The sequence below is a fragment of the Manacus candei genome, unplaced genomic scaffold (assembly GCF_025592945.1).
Source record: "Manacus candei isolate 608988 ecotype Guabito, Panama unplaced genomic scaffold, ASM2559294v1 h1tg000047l, whole genome shotgun sequence".
NCBI lineage: Eukaryota > Metazoa > Chordata > Aves > Passeriformes > Pipridae > Manacus > Manacus candei.
In genome coordinates this window covers 2,480,626-2,493,606 of record NW_026138095.1, presented here as the reverse complement: position 1 = coordinate 2,493,606, position 12,981 = coordinate 2,480,626, and the positions used below count along the sequence as shown (strand labels likewise).

Here is a 12,981-nt window from a genome sequence, read left to right as displayed (position 1 = left end):
TCTCTTAAAGGTAGCATTATAAAGGAATGAATTAATTTTACAGCTTTTTTTAAAAAAAAAAAATACATGGCACACTGCCCCTACACACCATGCAAGACAAACAAGTATGAAATTCTGGGAACTGTCACCAAAATGAGATTAGATTTCTTTGGGGTTATTTTCCTCTCCAGTGATGGGTCTGGAGAGCACAAACCTCTTTCAGTTTGCTACACCCTTCACTGATCCACGGGGCTGGAGGTGACCTCCTCCTCTTCCTCCTCCTCAGCAGGGTCACTCTGGGGAGCCAGCAGTCCCAGAGGACATCCAAGGAGCAGACAGGGTCCTCCATCCCTGCAGACCATGTTTCCATGTCCCATCTTCAGCCAAACCTCCCTGTTACCCCAGAGCCAGCACCCACTCACCCACCCAGCGAGCTCGCCCGGGGCACAGCTCCAACCAGAAAAATGAACTATTTTTTGTTCAGTGGGGTTAATTTTCCAGTGGCTGGAGGTGATTCATCCCTGCAGATGCAGGACGTGCCGTGCCAGGAGCTCACAGCTGCCGGGGGGGCACTTCCAACCCCAAGTTGGGCTGAATCAATCCGGCTGCAAAACGGGAGACAACCGCGGGAGGTCGAATCCCAAGTGTTGCAATCCTGAAAAATTCCCCAAGTTCAGCTAAGAATACACAGTCTGCCCTCCCAGCCAAGCCAAGCTCTGGGGCCCCCCATGCTCTGCCTGAGCCCACTCACCTGAAGCCCAAGAACAGCCAAAAGCTTTTGAAAACAACCCCTTTGTTTCTGGCAAAACACACACATGACAGAAAGCCGAGCGTTTAACAATCCAACCCATCTTTATTTTGCTAGTACTTTCTGCAGGGAAAGTACCTTTACAAGTACAGCCAAGTGGTAAAAGAAAGGCAAGTGTATAAAATGAACTGCACGTGGTTCAACACCAGGAGGAGCATCACAAACGTGGCACCTTTAGGCCCAACACCTTCTGCTTCTGCTACCAAAGTTCTGGATGTTGGCTATGCAATAGACTTCACTCACTATACAGAGATATTTTTAAATAAGGACTTTTCTCAGGAGTGTAAACAAAACTCAAGACACATAAAATTCTCCATAGAAAAATACAACCTTGTAACAACACCACAAAGTAAACGTGTTTTTCCAAGCTTTGGATGCATCAGCTACTATCTCACAACAACCCTGCAAGATAACTAAAACCATCACACCTGGGAATGGTGACCCAAACGGGGTGGATTTGCCCCAAATCCAGCTGCCTTGGCTCCAGTTTATCTCCTACAGCACACGCTGTGTGTGTTGTACACCTGGGACTTGGTATGTCACTGATAACAGCTGAACAAAGGGACTCAAAAGCACAGCAGCAAAGCTCTTGTGTTTCCAGGGGATTCTCTGGTTTAATTTTGCACGTGTTTCCCCCCTGTCCTGGCAATTACAGACATTGTGTGACGCTTTGAAACACTTCTGACACAACACACTAGGATGACAGTGATGTTTGGGGGTGGCATCTTACCCCCCACTGACACACGATGTCAAAAGATCCCACCCAAATGCACAGTCACTTATATGAGCCAAAAAATCTTTGTCCATGTAGCTGCACAAATACAGTGCCACCATCCCCTGGGTTCCTCCAGGATAAACAACAGCACCAAACCGAGCTCATCTGGCTGCTAAGCCAAGTTCTCATATGATCCATTTGAAAAGTTAGATAATATGGAACTATCTGAAACCAGGATGTTGTCACCCAGACAGTACAGAACTATTTTACAGGCTATTAACTCTAAGTCAAAGAATAAAAAGAAAAGAAGACACCAAGGCTCACAGGTCACACTGGGCTTCCATAAGTTCACGTGACAAGAACGTGCTGTGCACTGATGGACTGATGTGACACTTGGCTGACACACCACTTACAAAGTAAGAAATGTGGGACTTGGAGAAGACACACTGAACTTGTACCTACCTACGTGGGAAAAGTACCACCAGACAAAATCCTGGGTCCCACCTTTGCTCCAAATAAAGGAAAATGCTCAGGCTGGGAGCAATGGGCTGGGGGGCCCAGGGGCTAAATAAACAAAACACCCGAATTTGGGGCATTTTCTTCTCTGACAGGGAAGATTCACCCCTAGAAGGTTCCACTGGAGCTGCAGTTCAGAGGTTGGTGATTTAATGCCACCCTTTACCTCTGTTTCACTTCCAGGGCTCACCAAAACAGGCAGAACCACAGGCTGTGGTTGCCTGGGGAAGAAATGGCATGTCCAAGCTTTCTGCAGTGCTCGGGCTGGTTTTTAACCACAAAACCAAAGCTGCACATTCATATGCAATGCACAGGCACAAAAGAAGAGGAAGCAAAGTGGTACATAAAGAGCTCACATCTCCCTACAGTGGACTAAGAAACTAATCAAAACAGGTTTTGGCTCAACACAATGATAAACCATTATCAGACACGTCACACACATTATTGCCTGATAATTACAAACAGCTGAGACAACTCCACCTTAACCCAGTTTTTTGAGTTTTCACAAGAAAAACAAAAGATCTTTTCTAACTTTACTTTGAATAAACATAAATGATATGACTTATGAAGCCAGCATCTCAATATAAACACATCTCTGTACCTGTTCATTGCAGAGCACAAACTGGGAGCAACCTTTAATTTCACCTTATAAAACTAAAAAAAAAAAAAAAAAAAGATGATATCTTCGTGTAGAAAAACCAAAACAATATTTTCAACATACATCTGTCATCTCTTAGGCTGAAGGATCACCTATCCTACTCCTCTCAGTGCTTCTGTGCAAACCAAAAGGCACCATTCCTGCGGGTGAGGCTGTGAATTGGGATCATTTGAGCTTGGTTTTCACAAAGGTCAGTGACAAATTGCCAGGCCAGGACGAAGCAAGTGTCCCTGTGTTACTGACTGCTCTCCCAACAGAGAGGGATTAGGAAACACTGGTACATGTACTTACGAATCCACTGGCAAGGAGAATGAAAACATCTCCAAAGGACTGTGTCTGAGAGCAGCTGGCAGGACACATGTTGTTACACCCAAGGAAAGAATCAGGCTGTTTTTAATGAACACAAGGAATACTCACATCTCTGCAAATCCCGTGACTACACAGTTATGTCTTTGTACTTTCCCCAGGCGGGGGAAGGAACAGATCCCCTCTGTGCACCCCCTGCCACCCCCAGTGCATGCAGGACAAACACCAGTGCCACCCACAACGGCAGCAGGGCTCAGCCACAGCTGCCAACCTGCAGGAGAAATGAATGGAAGTGCCAACAAGTGCCATGTTATGCCTGTAAAATGAACATTTTCACGTTGGTCGGACGCCAAGCCCAGCTCGTGGTGGAATTCAGGACCCTCTCTGCAGTGATGCAGTTACTCTGGAGTGGGTTTTTTGGGAATTCAGGACCCTCTCTGCAGTGATGCAGTTACTCTGGAGTGGGTTTTTTGGGAATTCAGGACCCTCTCTGCAGTGATGCAGTTACTCTGGAGTGGGTTTTTTGGGAATTCAGGACCCTCTCTGCAGTGATGCAGTTACTCTGGAGTGGGTTTTTTGGGAATTCAGGACCCTCTCTGCAGTGATGCAGTTACTCTGGAGTGGTTTTCCCCCCCTCTCTTCTAAGCATAAGCAGGGATGGATGAGCTGGTGGAGGAGCAGGACCTTGCAGGGTTGTGTCTGCAGGGCACCTTGTGGGACAGGCAGCAGTGCCCAGCTGAGGGTACAAGGCACAGCAGGACCCTGTGAACCAGCCCCACAGGGAAGGATGCTCCAGTGGCACCTGGCTTTGCTCAGATGCAGGGTCTCCTTTAAGACAGCCCAACCTCTGGCACCCACCAGGCATGGGAGGGCTGAGGGAAGGCAGGTGGGAGCTCCTGCACCAGCCACTAACACCAGGAGACGACCAGTGTCCTCTTGCCCAACACAGACCAGGGAACAGCGAGGGGAGGAGGAATTCCAGGTCAGCTGGGGATGCTCACACCGTGACATTATTCCTAAGGCCAGGATGGTGGGACACGCTCAGGGCTTCCAAACACTGTTCTCCCTGTCCTTCCCAGCTCCAGTGTTTTCCAGGCACGTGCCCCAGCGTGTGTGTAGAGGATCACTGCTGGCACCACCAGCAGCTTCTGAGCAGATCTGGACACGAGGAGCTCAGAAGATGACTCGGTCCTCCTGCGTCCTCTCCCACCACAACGTGCTGTTCAGGGTGCCAAAGCTGCTGTCCTCCTCCTCCTGCTCTTTAGCAAGCTCCACAAACACCTGGAACACATAGAGAGGACATGGATACCCCGTGTGCTCCTTGTAAGAACATTCTCAGTCATAAATACAACTCATGCTAAAAACCTCAGGAGCATTGAAAGCATCGCTTCATCTCCAAGTTTTCAGTATTTTGGGAGGTTTCTCCTTGCTTGTACCCTCCCACCTTGTTTCTTTAGAAGCACAGTGAAAAGAAAAATGAACATTCTGAAGGACATTTATCATCAGCAATAATTAATCAAGAATAAGCAATAACAAGCCTCAGCTTCACCCTCTTTTCAGCCATGAACAGCGATGCTCGACCTCGGAATAAATCAGAGCAGCTTTCCCATTAATGCCACAAATTTATTTTCCTCCAGTCACTGCAGTTGGCATCTTATTTTTAAAGGAGAAAATGGGAATAAAGAGGAGAGGGGGAACTGGCAATTCCTATTCACTTTGGAAAAAGGGGAACTCAGTTTCCCAAAAATACCCACACAGGCATCAGCAAAGTGGCCCCAGTGGCTTGAAAGCCAGGCATGGGGGATGAGCTGCCTGCATAGGGCCCTTCACCACAGAATCATGGAATGGTTTGGGTGGGAAGGGACCTTAAAGCTCATCCCATTCCACCCCCTGCCATGGGCAGGGACACCTTCCACTAGCCCAGGTTGCTCCAAGCCCTGTCCAACCTGGCCTTGGACACTTCCAGGGATAAGGCAGCCACAGCTTCTCTGGGCAACCTATGCCAGTGTCCCACTAACCTCATAGGGAAGAACTTCTTCCCAACATCCAATCTAACCCTTCCCTCTGTCTGACACCTTCACCTGGCAGGGTTTACTTCCACAAAATATCATTTAACATACCTGTTCCAGTGTTGCCTGAGAGAAGCTGTAGTCCTCGATGTTAAAGGTGTGTTTTACTGTGGAAAAAATTAATAAGAGCAGGTTTAAGGGTACTTCACTATCTCACACAACTGGATTTTAAGCTGGTACAAGTGCTTACTCGTGATTTCACAAGAAACAGAGTTGGGGACAACAATGATAAAAGAAAAGTATATTAAATAAATGTGGAACAGAAATGGAGCAGCAACACTGCATGGCAAAAGTGTCACTTATAGGAGACAAAAGGATTTCTGTATGTGAACTATGGCAAGTGCTTAATTACCTTCTTCCAGCTTGGAAAAAGAATGTGAAAGCGACTGTACATCTTCTTTAGGAATTTTATAGGCCAAAATAGAAGCAAAACTGGAACAAAGAGACAAAACTAATTTAGCTTCAAGCAAAATCATTCCAAGTAAAAATATTAATATCCAACTGAATGGATTTAAACCCATTCTCTGAGCGTTCCTTTGGGCATTTTGACTCATCATGATCATAAAGACAGGAGGAATGATGCAGCTCCAGTTGGTTTTTCACCTCAGAGATGCAGGTCCAGGTGCACCAGCTGAGATCCCCAGAGACTGTTCTATGACTTACATGCTCTTCAGCTTTGATTCAACCATTCCTATTCTGCTTACTCATGGAAGATTCTTTGCCTGGAAGTCCCAAAGTTCTGAGGTTTTTTCCTTTGAAATGAGCTTAGAGGTCACAGCATCTCCTGGAACTTTGCACCACACAGCAGCTCCCACAACTCAGATTCCAGGACAGGGAGCTGCTCTGCCCCACACATCTGCTGCTGAAAAGGGAACTTTCCCCCCTCCAGATCCCCCACATTTGAGGAACACTCCTTATATGATGCCTGCAGTGCACTTTTTGGAGAGACTCGTCAGCAGTCACCCTCGGGTTCATACGGCAAAAGTTCAAAGAAAGCTGCTGGTGGAAAACCAACCAGCCCACCCTCAAACTCTGAGATGCCCCAGAGAACACTCAGGCTTTTCTAGGTAAGGGCCAGTGACTCTGCTTTTCCCCAGTTCCCAGAGGCCCTGACCAAGGAGGAAGTTGTCAGGCAACAGCTATGCAGAAATTGAGTTTTGCTTCCCCCGTGCCGAACATCTGCGCGGGCTCCCGGCCCTGCCCTGGCAGCCTGGGCTCTGCTGGCTCCCAAAACCCTTCCTCTTTTTTGCTGTGTGTAAATATTTACATTCCCTGCCCGGTGCCAAGTTGCTGCTGAGAAATCAGAGGCTTTTATTAACATAATTTTCTGCGTGTTTGTCAAACTTCACCTTTCCTGGCGGTTGGCGTTGGGGAAGATGTGCAAAATCTGGCTCTGCAGATACTCCACCTGCTGCACATCTGCTGTTTCTTTTAGTTTCATCTCCAAGAAGTATCCTCTGCCAAACTTACTCTTCAGGTGTTGGACAGTACCTATACATCTGGCAGTTGCAGAGAGAAAATACCAGTTGTACATGTTAGACCACACTCAAGGAGCAGTTGAACTTCAAACAGACCCTTCTGGCAGTTTAAGATTAATTTTGTTCTGGATTTAAGGTACAAAAAAATTGTCTATCTGTATTTTCAAAGGAATATATTTTGGCTGACAGCTGTCCTGTCCCCCCTGCCCCACGGGAGGCTCTGGTGGTACCTGAGCTGCCCAGACACCAGGATGGCCACACGGTCACACACAGCATCTGCCTCCTCCATGTAGTGGGTGGTCAGGATGGCTGCTCTCTCCTTGTTTTTGAAGGCTGCTCGAATTGCCCTCCTACAAAACACAGCCAAAAAACATCCTTGAACAAAACACTCGGCAGGTAACAGTAATTCCTGGGTTAGTAGGAAAAGAAGGCTGTGATGGTCCAACACAAACCCTCTTTCTAGGGACTGACGCTACTCCCACAGCAACAATTAACACCTGAATTTTCCAAAGATGACTCAAATCTGTACTCCTTGTATTATTTTAAGGATTTCTTTCAGCTTTCAAGCTTTTAATCCCCAAGTTGTTCTGGGGAAGGACACAGATACAGTGCACCTGGCACTGAGGTTGGGTTGATTCTCCCCCTCTTGTGAGACCCCACCCAGATCACTGTGTCCAACTCTGGGGCTCCCAACACAGGAGGATGTGGAGCTGCTGGAGCAGCATGGGAGGCCATGGAGATGCTCTGAGGGTTGGATACCTCTGGTAGGAAGACAAGCTGGGAGAGCTGGGGGTGTTCACCTGGAGAAAAGAAGGCTCCAGGGAGACCTTAGGCACCTTCCAGTGCCTAAAGGGGCTCCAAGAGAGCTGGAGAGGGACTTTGGACAAGGGCCTGGAGTGCCAGGACAAAAGGGAATGTTTTTAAACTGCCAGAGGGCAGGTTAGAGTAGATACTAGAAGAAATTCTTCCCTGGGAGGATGGGGAGGCCCTGGCACAGGTTGCCCAGAGAAGCTGTGGCTGCCCCATCCCTGGAAGTGTCCAAGGCCAGGTTGGATGGGGCTTGGAGCAACCTGGGATAGCGGGAGATGTCCCTGCCCATGGCAGGGGGTGGAACTGGATGAGCTTTAAGGTCCCTTCCCACCCAAACCATTCTGTGATTCCCTGTCTATGGCTCTCCCTAGTGTTAACATGGATAATTCTACAAATTCAGGCACATTCCCAAGGAGGAAGCACCCTGTGGCCAGCCTGGCCCTGGGGGCACTCACCACATGTGCTGCTTGGCTTTGGGATCCATCCCGGTGGACGGCTCATCCAGCAGCGTGACCCGGGGGTTTCCCAGCATACTGAGGGCAAAGCAGAGCTGGTAGGGAGGCAAAGGGGCAGGGTGAGGACAGGGTGGTGCTGCTGACCCCGAGCACAGGTGCCCAAACAGCCTCCATACCTTGCGTTTCAGCCCCACACCCAACTTCTTCGTCGTCTTCTGCAGGTGATCCTTCAAATCCAGGGCGCTCGCGATGCTGCAGAAGGGGAAGGACCAGAGAAAGGGTGATGGTTCAGCTTCCCCCTCATCCCAGTGAGCAAACAGCCCCGTTTGAAAAGCTCAGTTACAAATATTTGTATAGAAAGTACAAAAAAAACAGCAGAGCAATATGCAGAATTGGAGGTGGGCCCTTCCGTACAAAAGCCACCTGCCCCACGTCCTGGAGGAGCCTGTGGTGACAACCCAGAAACAGCTCCAAGCCTGGGACTCCCTGCCCTTGCAGCTTCTCCAAAGGTCATTGTCAGCACTTCCTAACTTTAAAAAAAATATATACAAAAATTAGAAATGCCAGTTGAATTGTGTGGCTGAACCTGTATCTCCTCACCTAAATATTCACACTTGCTGAGTTTGCTGGAAAGATCCAATTCAACTTAAACGAAAAAAAAAAAAAAGAAATTGCACTTGGGGTGAAGAATAAAACACCATAAAAGGGCCAAAACCCCTCCAGCAATAAACCTGAAAAAACCCTAAGAAAAATCCAGCTAAACCTCAAGGATTTCTAAAATGAACTACTCACCGTTTGACGACTTCCTTAACATCAGACTGACTCATTCCTTTGATAGCACCATAAATTTCAAAGTGCTCCTGCAGTGTAATATCTGGCCAGAGAGGGTTTGTCTGAGGACAGTACCCCACAAATTTCACAGAGTCATCTTCACTGCTCAGCCCCAAAGAATAATCTCCCATCAGAACCTGCAAGGAAAATGCACAGAACTCGCCCCAGAACATTACAGATTTCCAAACTGGTTTTGCACATTGCACTCAGGAATGCTCGAAATAACAATAATAATAAAATCTAAATAAAAGTTAATTTTTTATACAACTTGTAGCATGTAACATACTTGCCCACTGGTGGGTTCAATCTCCCCGACGAGCATATTAATTAACGTGCTTTTCCCAGCTCCGTTGGGTCCCAACAAACCCAGTATTTCTCCTAAAGAAAGGATGACACAAACCATTGCCCACAAGGTCAGATAAACGGATCCAAGGGTTGTTTTTGTACATAGAACAGCTCAGCAGCAAGTCACTGAACTCCAACCTTTTTTTACGCAGAGAGAAACATGTTTTGTTGCCACTTTCTTTATTTTTCTCCCCAGAAGAAACTCCTTCCTTTCATCAAACTCCTTGTGCAAGCTGCTGACCAGGATTGCTGGCATCTAGTAGGGGAGAGGGAAGTGGCTGCAGATCCCAGCAGCTCTGGGAAACCTCCAAATGTGGGGTTTGGGTAGTGCCTGGGGGTGTGCAGGACTTTACCTCCTCACTTTTGGGGCTGCTCAGGATCTCTTTGACTCTCAGTCTCTCTGCCCTCACATCTTCATCCTCGTTCTCCTCATGTGGCACATCTGGGAACTTCCAGGTTCTGGCTTTTGTAAAGCATTTTCTGAAGGGGAAGAACACAACACTGAGCTGAGGTTGGCTCAGGGCTTTGATGCTGAAAGCCATTTGTGTTTGCCAAGCCCAGGAGGGACAGATTCCTGCAGCTCATCTGAGAGCAGGAGGAGCTGAAAGGGACTGTCACCGTGTCACCTTTGTGCTGAGCATCTCTAGTCATGCAGTGGGAAAGGGTTAGTCCCCCTGTTTTCATATAGGGAACACGCTTACAAAATTCTGGATTTTGCACTGAAATAACTTAAAAAGAAAAAAAACCCCTATTTCTGCCCTTCTGTGCCTGAATTTCACACAACTGAAGTGAGGAAAACGAATTTTTCAGACACCTGGGATGGAATATAATGAAAGTTATTGTATTCCTTTCACTGCACACTCCGGTTTCACCACCAGCAGCACCTTTAAAAGCAGCTTCTTTGCACTATTGCTTTAAAATAATAAAAAAAGGCTGTTTAAGAGACACACCTGAAAAAGGGATCCTCTCTGACCGTCCTCCCTCCGTTCTTCAGCTCGAAGTACCTCAGCAGGAAGAGCCACACGACACACTGCAAATAGGGCTGAAGCAGACAAACACTGGTTACTGGGAGCACTGCCAGCCCTCCAGGGCTGGTGACCCCAAAGGTGACCCCACCAGTGTGATGAGGGACGAGAAGCTCCAGCTCTGCACCACCACAGAAGTGCTGGTGTTTCCAAGAATGTTAAATACATCACTAAACGCGTCTGAGGATGCACAATCAAAGTCTGCTCAGATTTAAGGGCAATTATTTGGGGGGTTTGGAGAGACAAGGGATTGCCCCTGCTCTGGGGTACTTGCTCCATCAGCACAGACTCCCATAATAATCAGAATTAATGCTGGCAGTGTTACTCAGGCCACTGAGGCAGCAGATGTTGAGGTTTACTGACTCTGCTCGTGCTGCAACAGGCTGCAGGAGCTGCAGGCTCAGCAGTGCTGAGCACTAGATCAAATCTTTATTAACAGAGATGTGAACAGAAGGGGCTCCCAGCAGGAGCCAGCAATTCCCTAGGGCAAATAAGGCAGATAATGGAATTGCCATGCTCACAGCCAGAACTGCCACCAGCAGCCGGTCCCACGGGTCGTAGTATCCCCCACTCTTCCGCTTGCCTTTCCAGGAGACCTGAAAATTCAGGAAAAAAACACACATAACCACCTACCAGAGGCTGTGTATTTAATCTCCAGCAGCTATTTAAGTTATGGTGCTCAAGCACTTTCAGAGCTCTGCTCTGATTGCACGAGTCTGACACCGATAAAACTCCATCCAAACCCCGGGGGCTGCTCCTGGTTTCAAGCCACCAACTCCCAAAACCCCATCATGGGGTTTGCTCACTGAGAAACACATGGTTTTCCTTTGGATATCACGGAATCATGGAGTGGCTGGGTTGGAAGGCACCCTAAAGATCATCTCATTCCCACCCCCTGCCATGGGCAGGGACACCTTCCACCAGCCCAGGTTGCTCCAAGCCCCGTCCAACCTGGCCTTGGACACTTCCAGGGATGGGGCAGCCACAGCTTCTCTGGGCAACCTGTGCCAGGGCCTCCCCATCCTCCCAGGGAGGAATTTCTTCCTAATATCTAATCTAAATCTATTCTCTTTCAATTTAAAAACATGCCCCCACATCCTGTCACTACACATTTTTGTAAAAAGTCCCTCTCCATCTTTCTTGTAGGCTCCCTTTGGGTACTGGAAAAAAATTTAATGGAAAACTTGCTGCTTTCCTCATTTTAAAACTGAAACACTTTGCTTAACAGGAAAAAGGTGGGTTTTTTCCCCAGCAATTGCTATTCTTCACATGCTAAATGGCTACAGATGACACATTAAAGATATCCACCCAATCCCAGCCAGCTACAAGTGCTCTGAAAAGGATCCCCTGTGCCCCCTTACCTTTATAAAACAAATCAGACAGCCAATAAGGGGATAAATAGGAATGAAGATGGAGAAGACATAATGCAGGATGGTGGTTACCACGTAATAGTCCAGAAAAAAGGCCACTTCAGTGACAACTGTGCAGAGCAAGGCTGTCTGTACAAAAGAAAAGGAAAAAAAGTCCATTTTCATCCAGTTCAGACTCTCTAAGCGTAAGTTAACTAATTTGAGGCATATTTTTTAAAGCTTTTATCATTTAGGATGTGACAGGAAGACAGAGATGCTGGTAAATGTTTCACATTTCCTGTGCATTAAGGGCAGACAGTTAAATAAATTAACTGGGAAGCTGTTGTGGAGCTCACCAATCTTCCCTGTTATCCCAACTCAAGGTCAAGTTACTCACCACTGAAAATATAAATGACCAAAATTCTTTCGTGTTCTGGACTTTTCTAAAGGTGAAGGAGACCACGTAAGTGAAGAGCACAACTGAGGGGACGTAACCAATCAGGCAAAAAATCTGCAAACACAGGGAAGGTTTCTCAGGAATGTGAAGCAAGAATTTCTTGTTTAAGTATCAGCTGGAACGACTTTGGTGTGATACATAACTCTGAATTCATCTTTGTCACTTAATTTGATTTATTTTGCTGCCTTGGTAGTATATTATTAGAGACACAAATGCAAGAGTGTGAGGAGAGGCAGGAACCTCCCTCCTTTAAACTCTTCCCCATTTTTTTTATAACACAGGATCCCATAAATGCCGACCTCAAGATTTTGGCAAATAGTAAGAATTCTATCTTGGCATTTGTGTAGAAATTAAAACAAAGGGAGAGAACCAGCCCTGCAGCACATCCCAAACCTGATTATCTCAGAGCTTCTGGGAAAGCAGCAAGGAAAAGCTGATTCCTCTCAATTACAGCCAATCTCACAGGGAAGCCCGCTCTGAATATCAAAGACACGAAGTCTTGTGGTGTCTTCAGTTGAATCACATGCTGCAGCTCACTGCAGAGATGGGCTGTGCTCAAAGTCACTGTGACCTTGTCATTAGCAGCGCGTTGATGCAAACAGAGCAATTATCAGTCACAGCAAAGAGCACAAAGCAGGCTGGGAAAACAGGGAAAAAAGGAAGGAGCATTTCCTTGGAAAAGCTGGTATTTTAAAGCTTTATTACTCCAGCTCTGAATGAAACTCCAAGATCTGAACAATTTTCCCCACAAAAAGTGTTTTGCCTTTGGTGCAGCCTCAGCGCCGGCGGCTTTATTTGGGTGTTTTCCCCGTAAATCCATTGGAAAAATTCAGCTGAACCACCCAAGAAAAATAAACACTCGTAGAAAACAAGGTAACCAGACTCTCCCTTCCCCACCACACTCACCACAGCCAGGAACTTGCCCACATAGAAATAAACCCCGTAGTGGAAGGCAAAGAGGCTCCCGATCATCAGGACGAGGATGGAGAAGAACAGCGGGAGGTCGACGACGGCTTGGCCCATCCAGTAAGCAGAGGGATAGAGCCCTGCAATCTTCAGCTGTGTGTAGGCCTTGATCTGCAACAGGAGAAGAAAACAGTGTTAATTGCACAGTAATTAAAATCAGTGCCATGTTAATCTGGCCCCGTGTTACTCAGTTACTGCCAATTTTAGCTTTTCC

The 12,981-nt window shown here is 47.2% G+C and overlaps 1 protein-coding gene across 3 annotated transcripts in view; it reads right to left on the bottom strand.

Moving 5' to 3' along the window:
• Positions 1–813: 813 nt before the first annotated feature.
• The window catches only part of ABCA5 (ATP binding cassette subfamily A member 5), a 35,687-nt gene continuing 23,519 nt past the window's right edge, over positions 814–12,981 (bottom strand). For all 3 annotated transcript variants that reach the window (XM_051797716.1, XM_051797714.1, XM_051797715.1), the window contains exons 25-40: positions 12,708–12,878; positions 11,742–11,855; positions 11,357–11,494; positions 10,517–10,591; positions 9,921–10,012; positions 9,324–9,450; positions 9,109–9,226; positions 8,912–9,003; positions 8,587–8,762; positions 7,971–8,046; positions 7,795–7,889; positions 6,760–6,879; positions 6,401–6,550; positions 5,404–5,483; positions 5,103–5,158; positions 814–4,263 (exon numbers count right to left, since the gene is read on the bottom strand). In XM_051797716.1, coding sequence (XP_051653676.1) covers positions 4,156–4,263; positions 5,103–5,158; positions 5,404–5,483; positions 6,401–6,550; positions 6,760–6,879; positions 7,795–7,889; positions 7,971–8,046; positions 8,587–8,762; positions 8,912–9,003; positions 9,109–9,226; positions 9,324–9,450; positions 9,921–10,012; positions 10,517–10,591; positions 11,357–11,494; positions 11,742–11,855; positions 12,708–12,878 — 1,788 coding nt within the window. In that variant the 3' untranslated portion in view covers positions 814–4,155. The remainder of the gene's footprint in view (positions 4,264–5,102; positions 5,159–5,403; positions 5,484–6,400; positions 6,551–6,759; positions 6,880–7,794; positions 7,890–7,970; positions 8,047–8,586; positions 8,763–8,911; positions 9,004–9,108; positions 9,227–9,323; positions 9,451–9,920; positions 10,013–10,516; positions 10,592–11,356; positions 11,495–11,741; positions 11,856–12,707; positions 12,879–12,981) is intronic.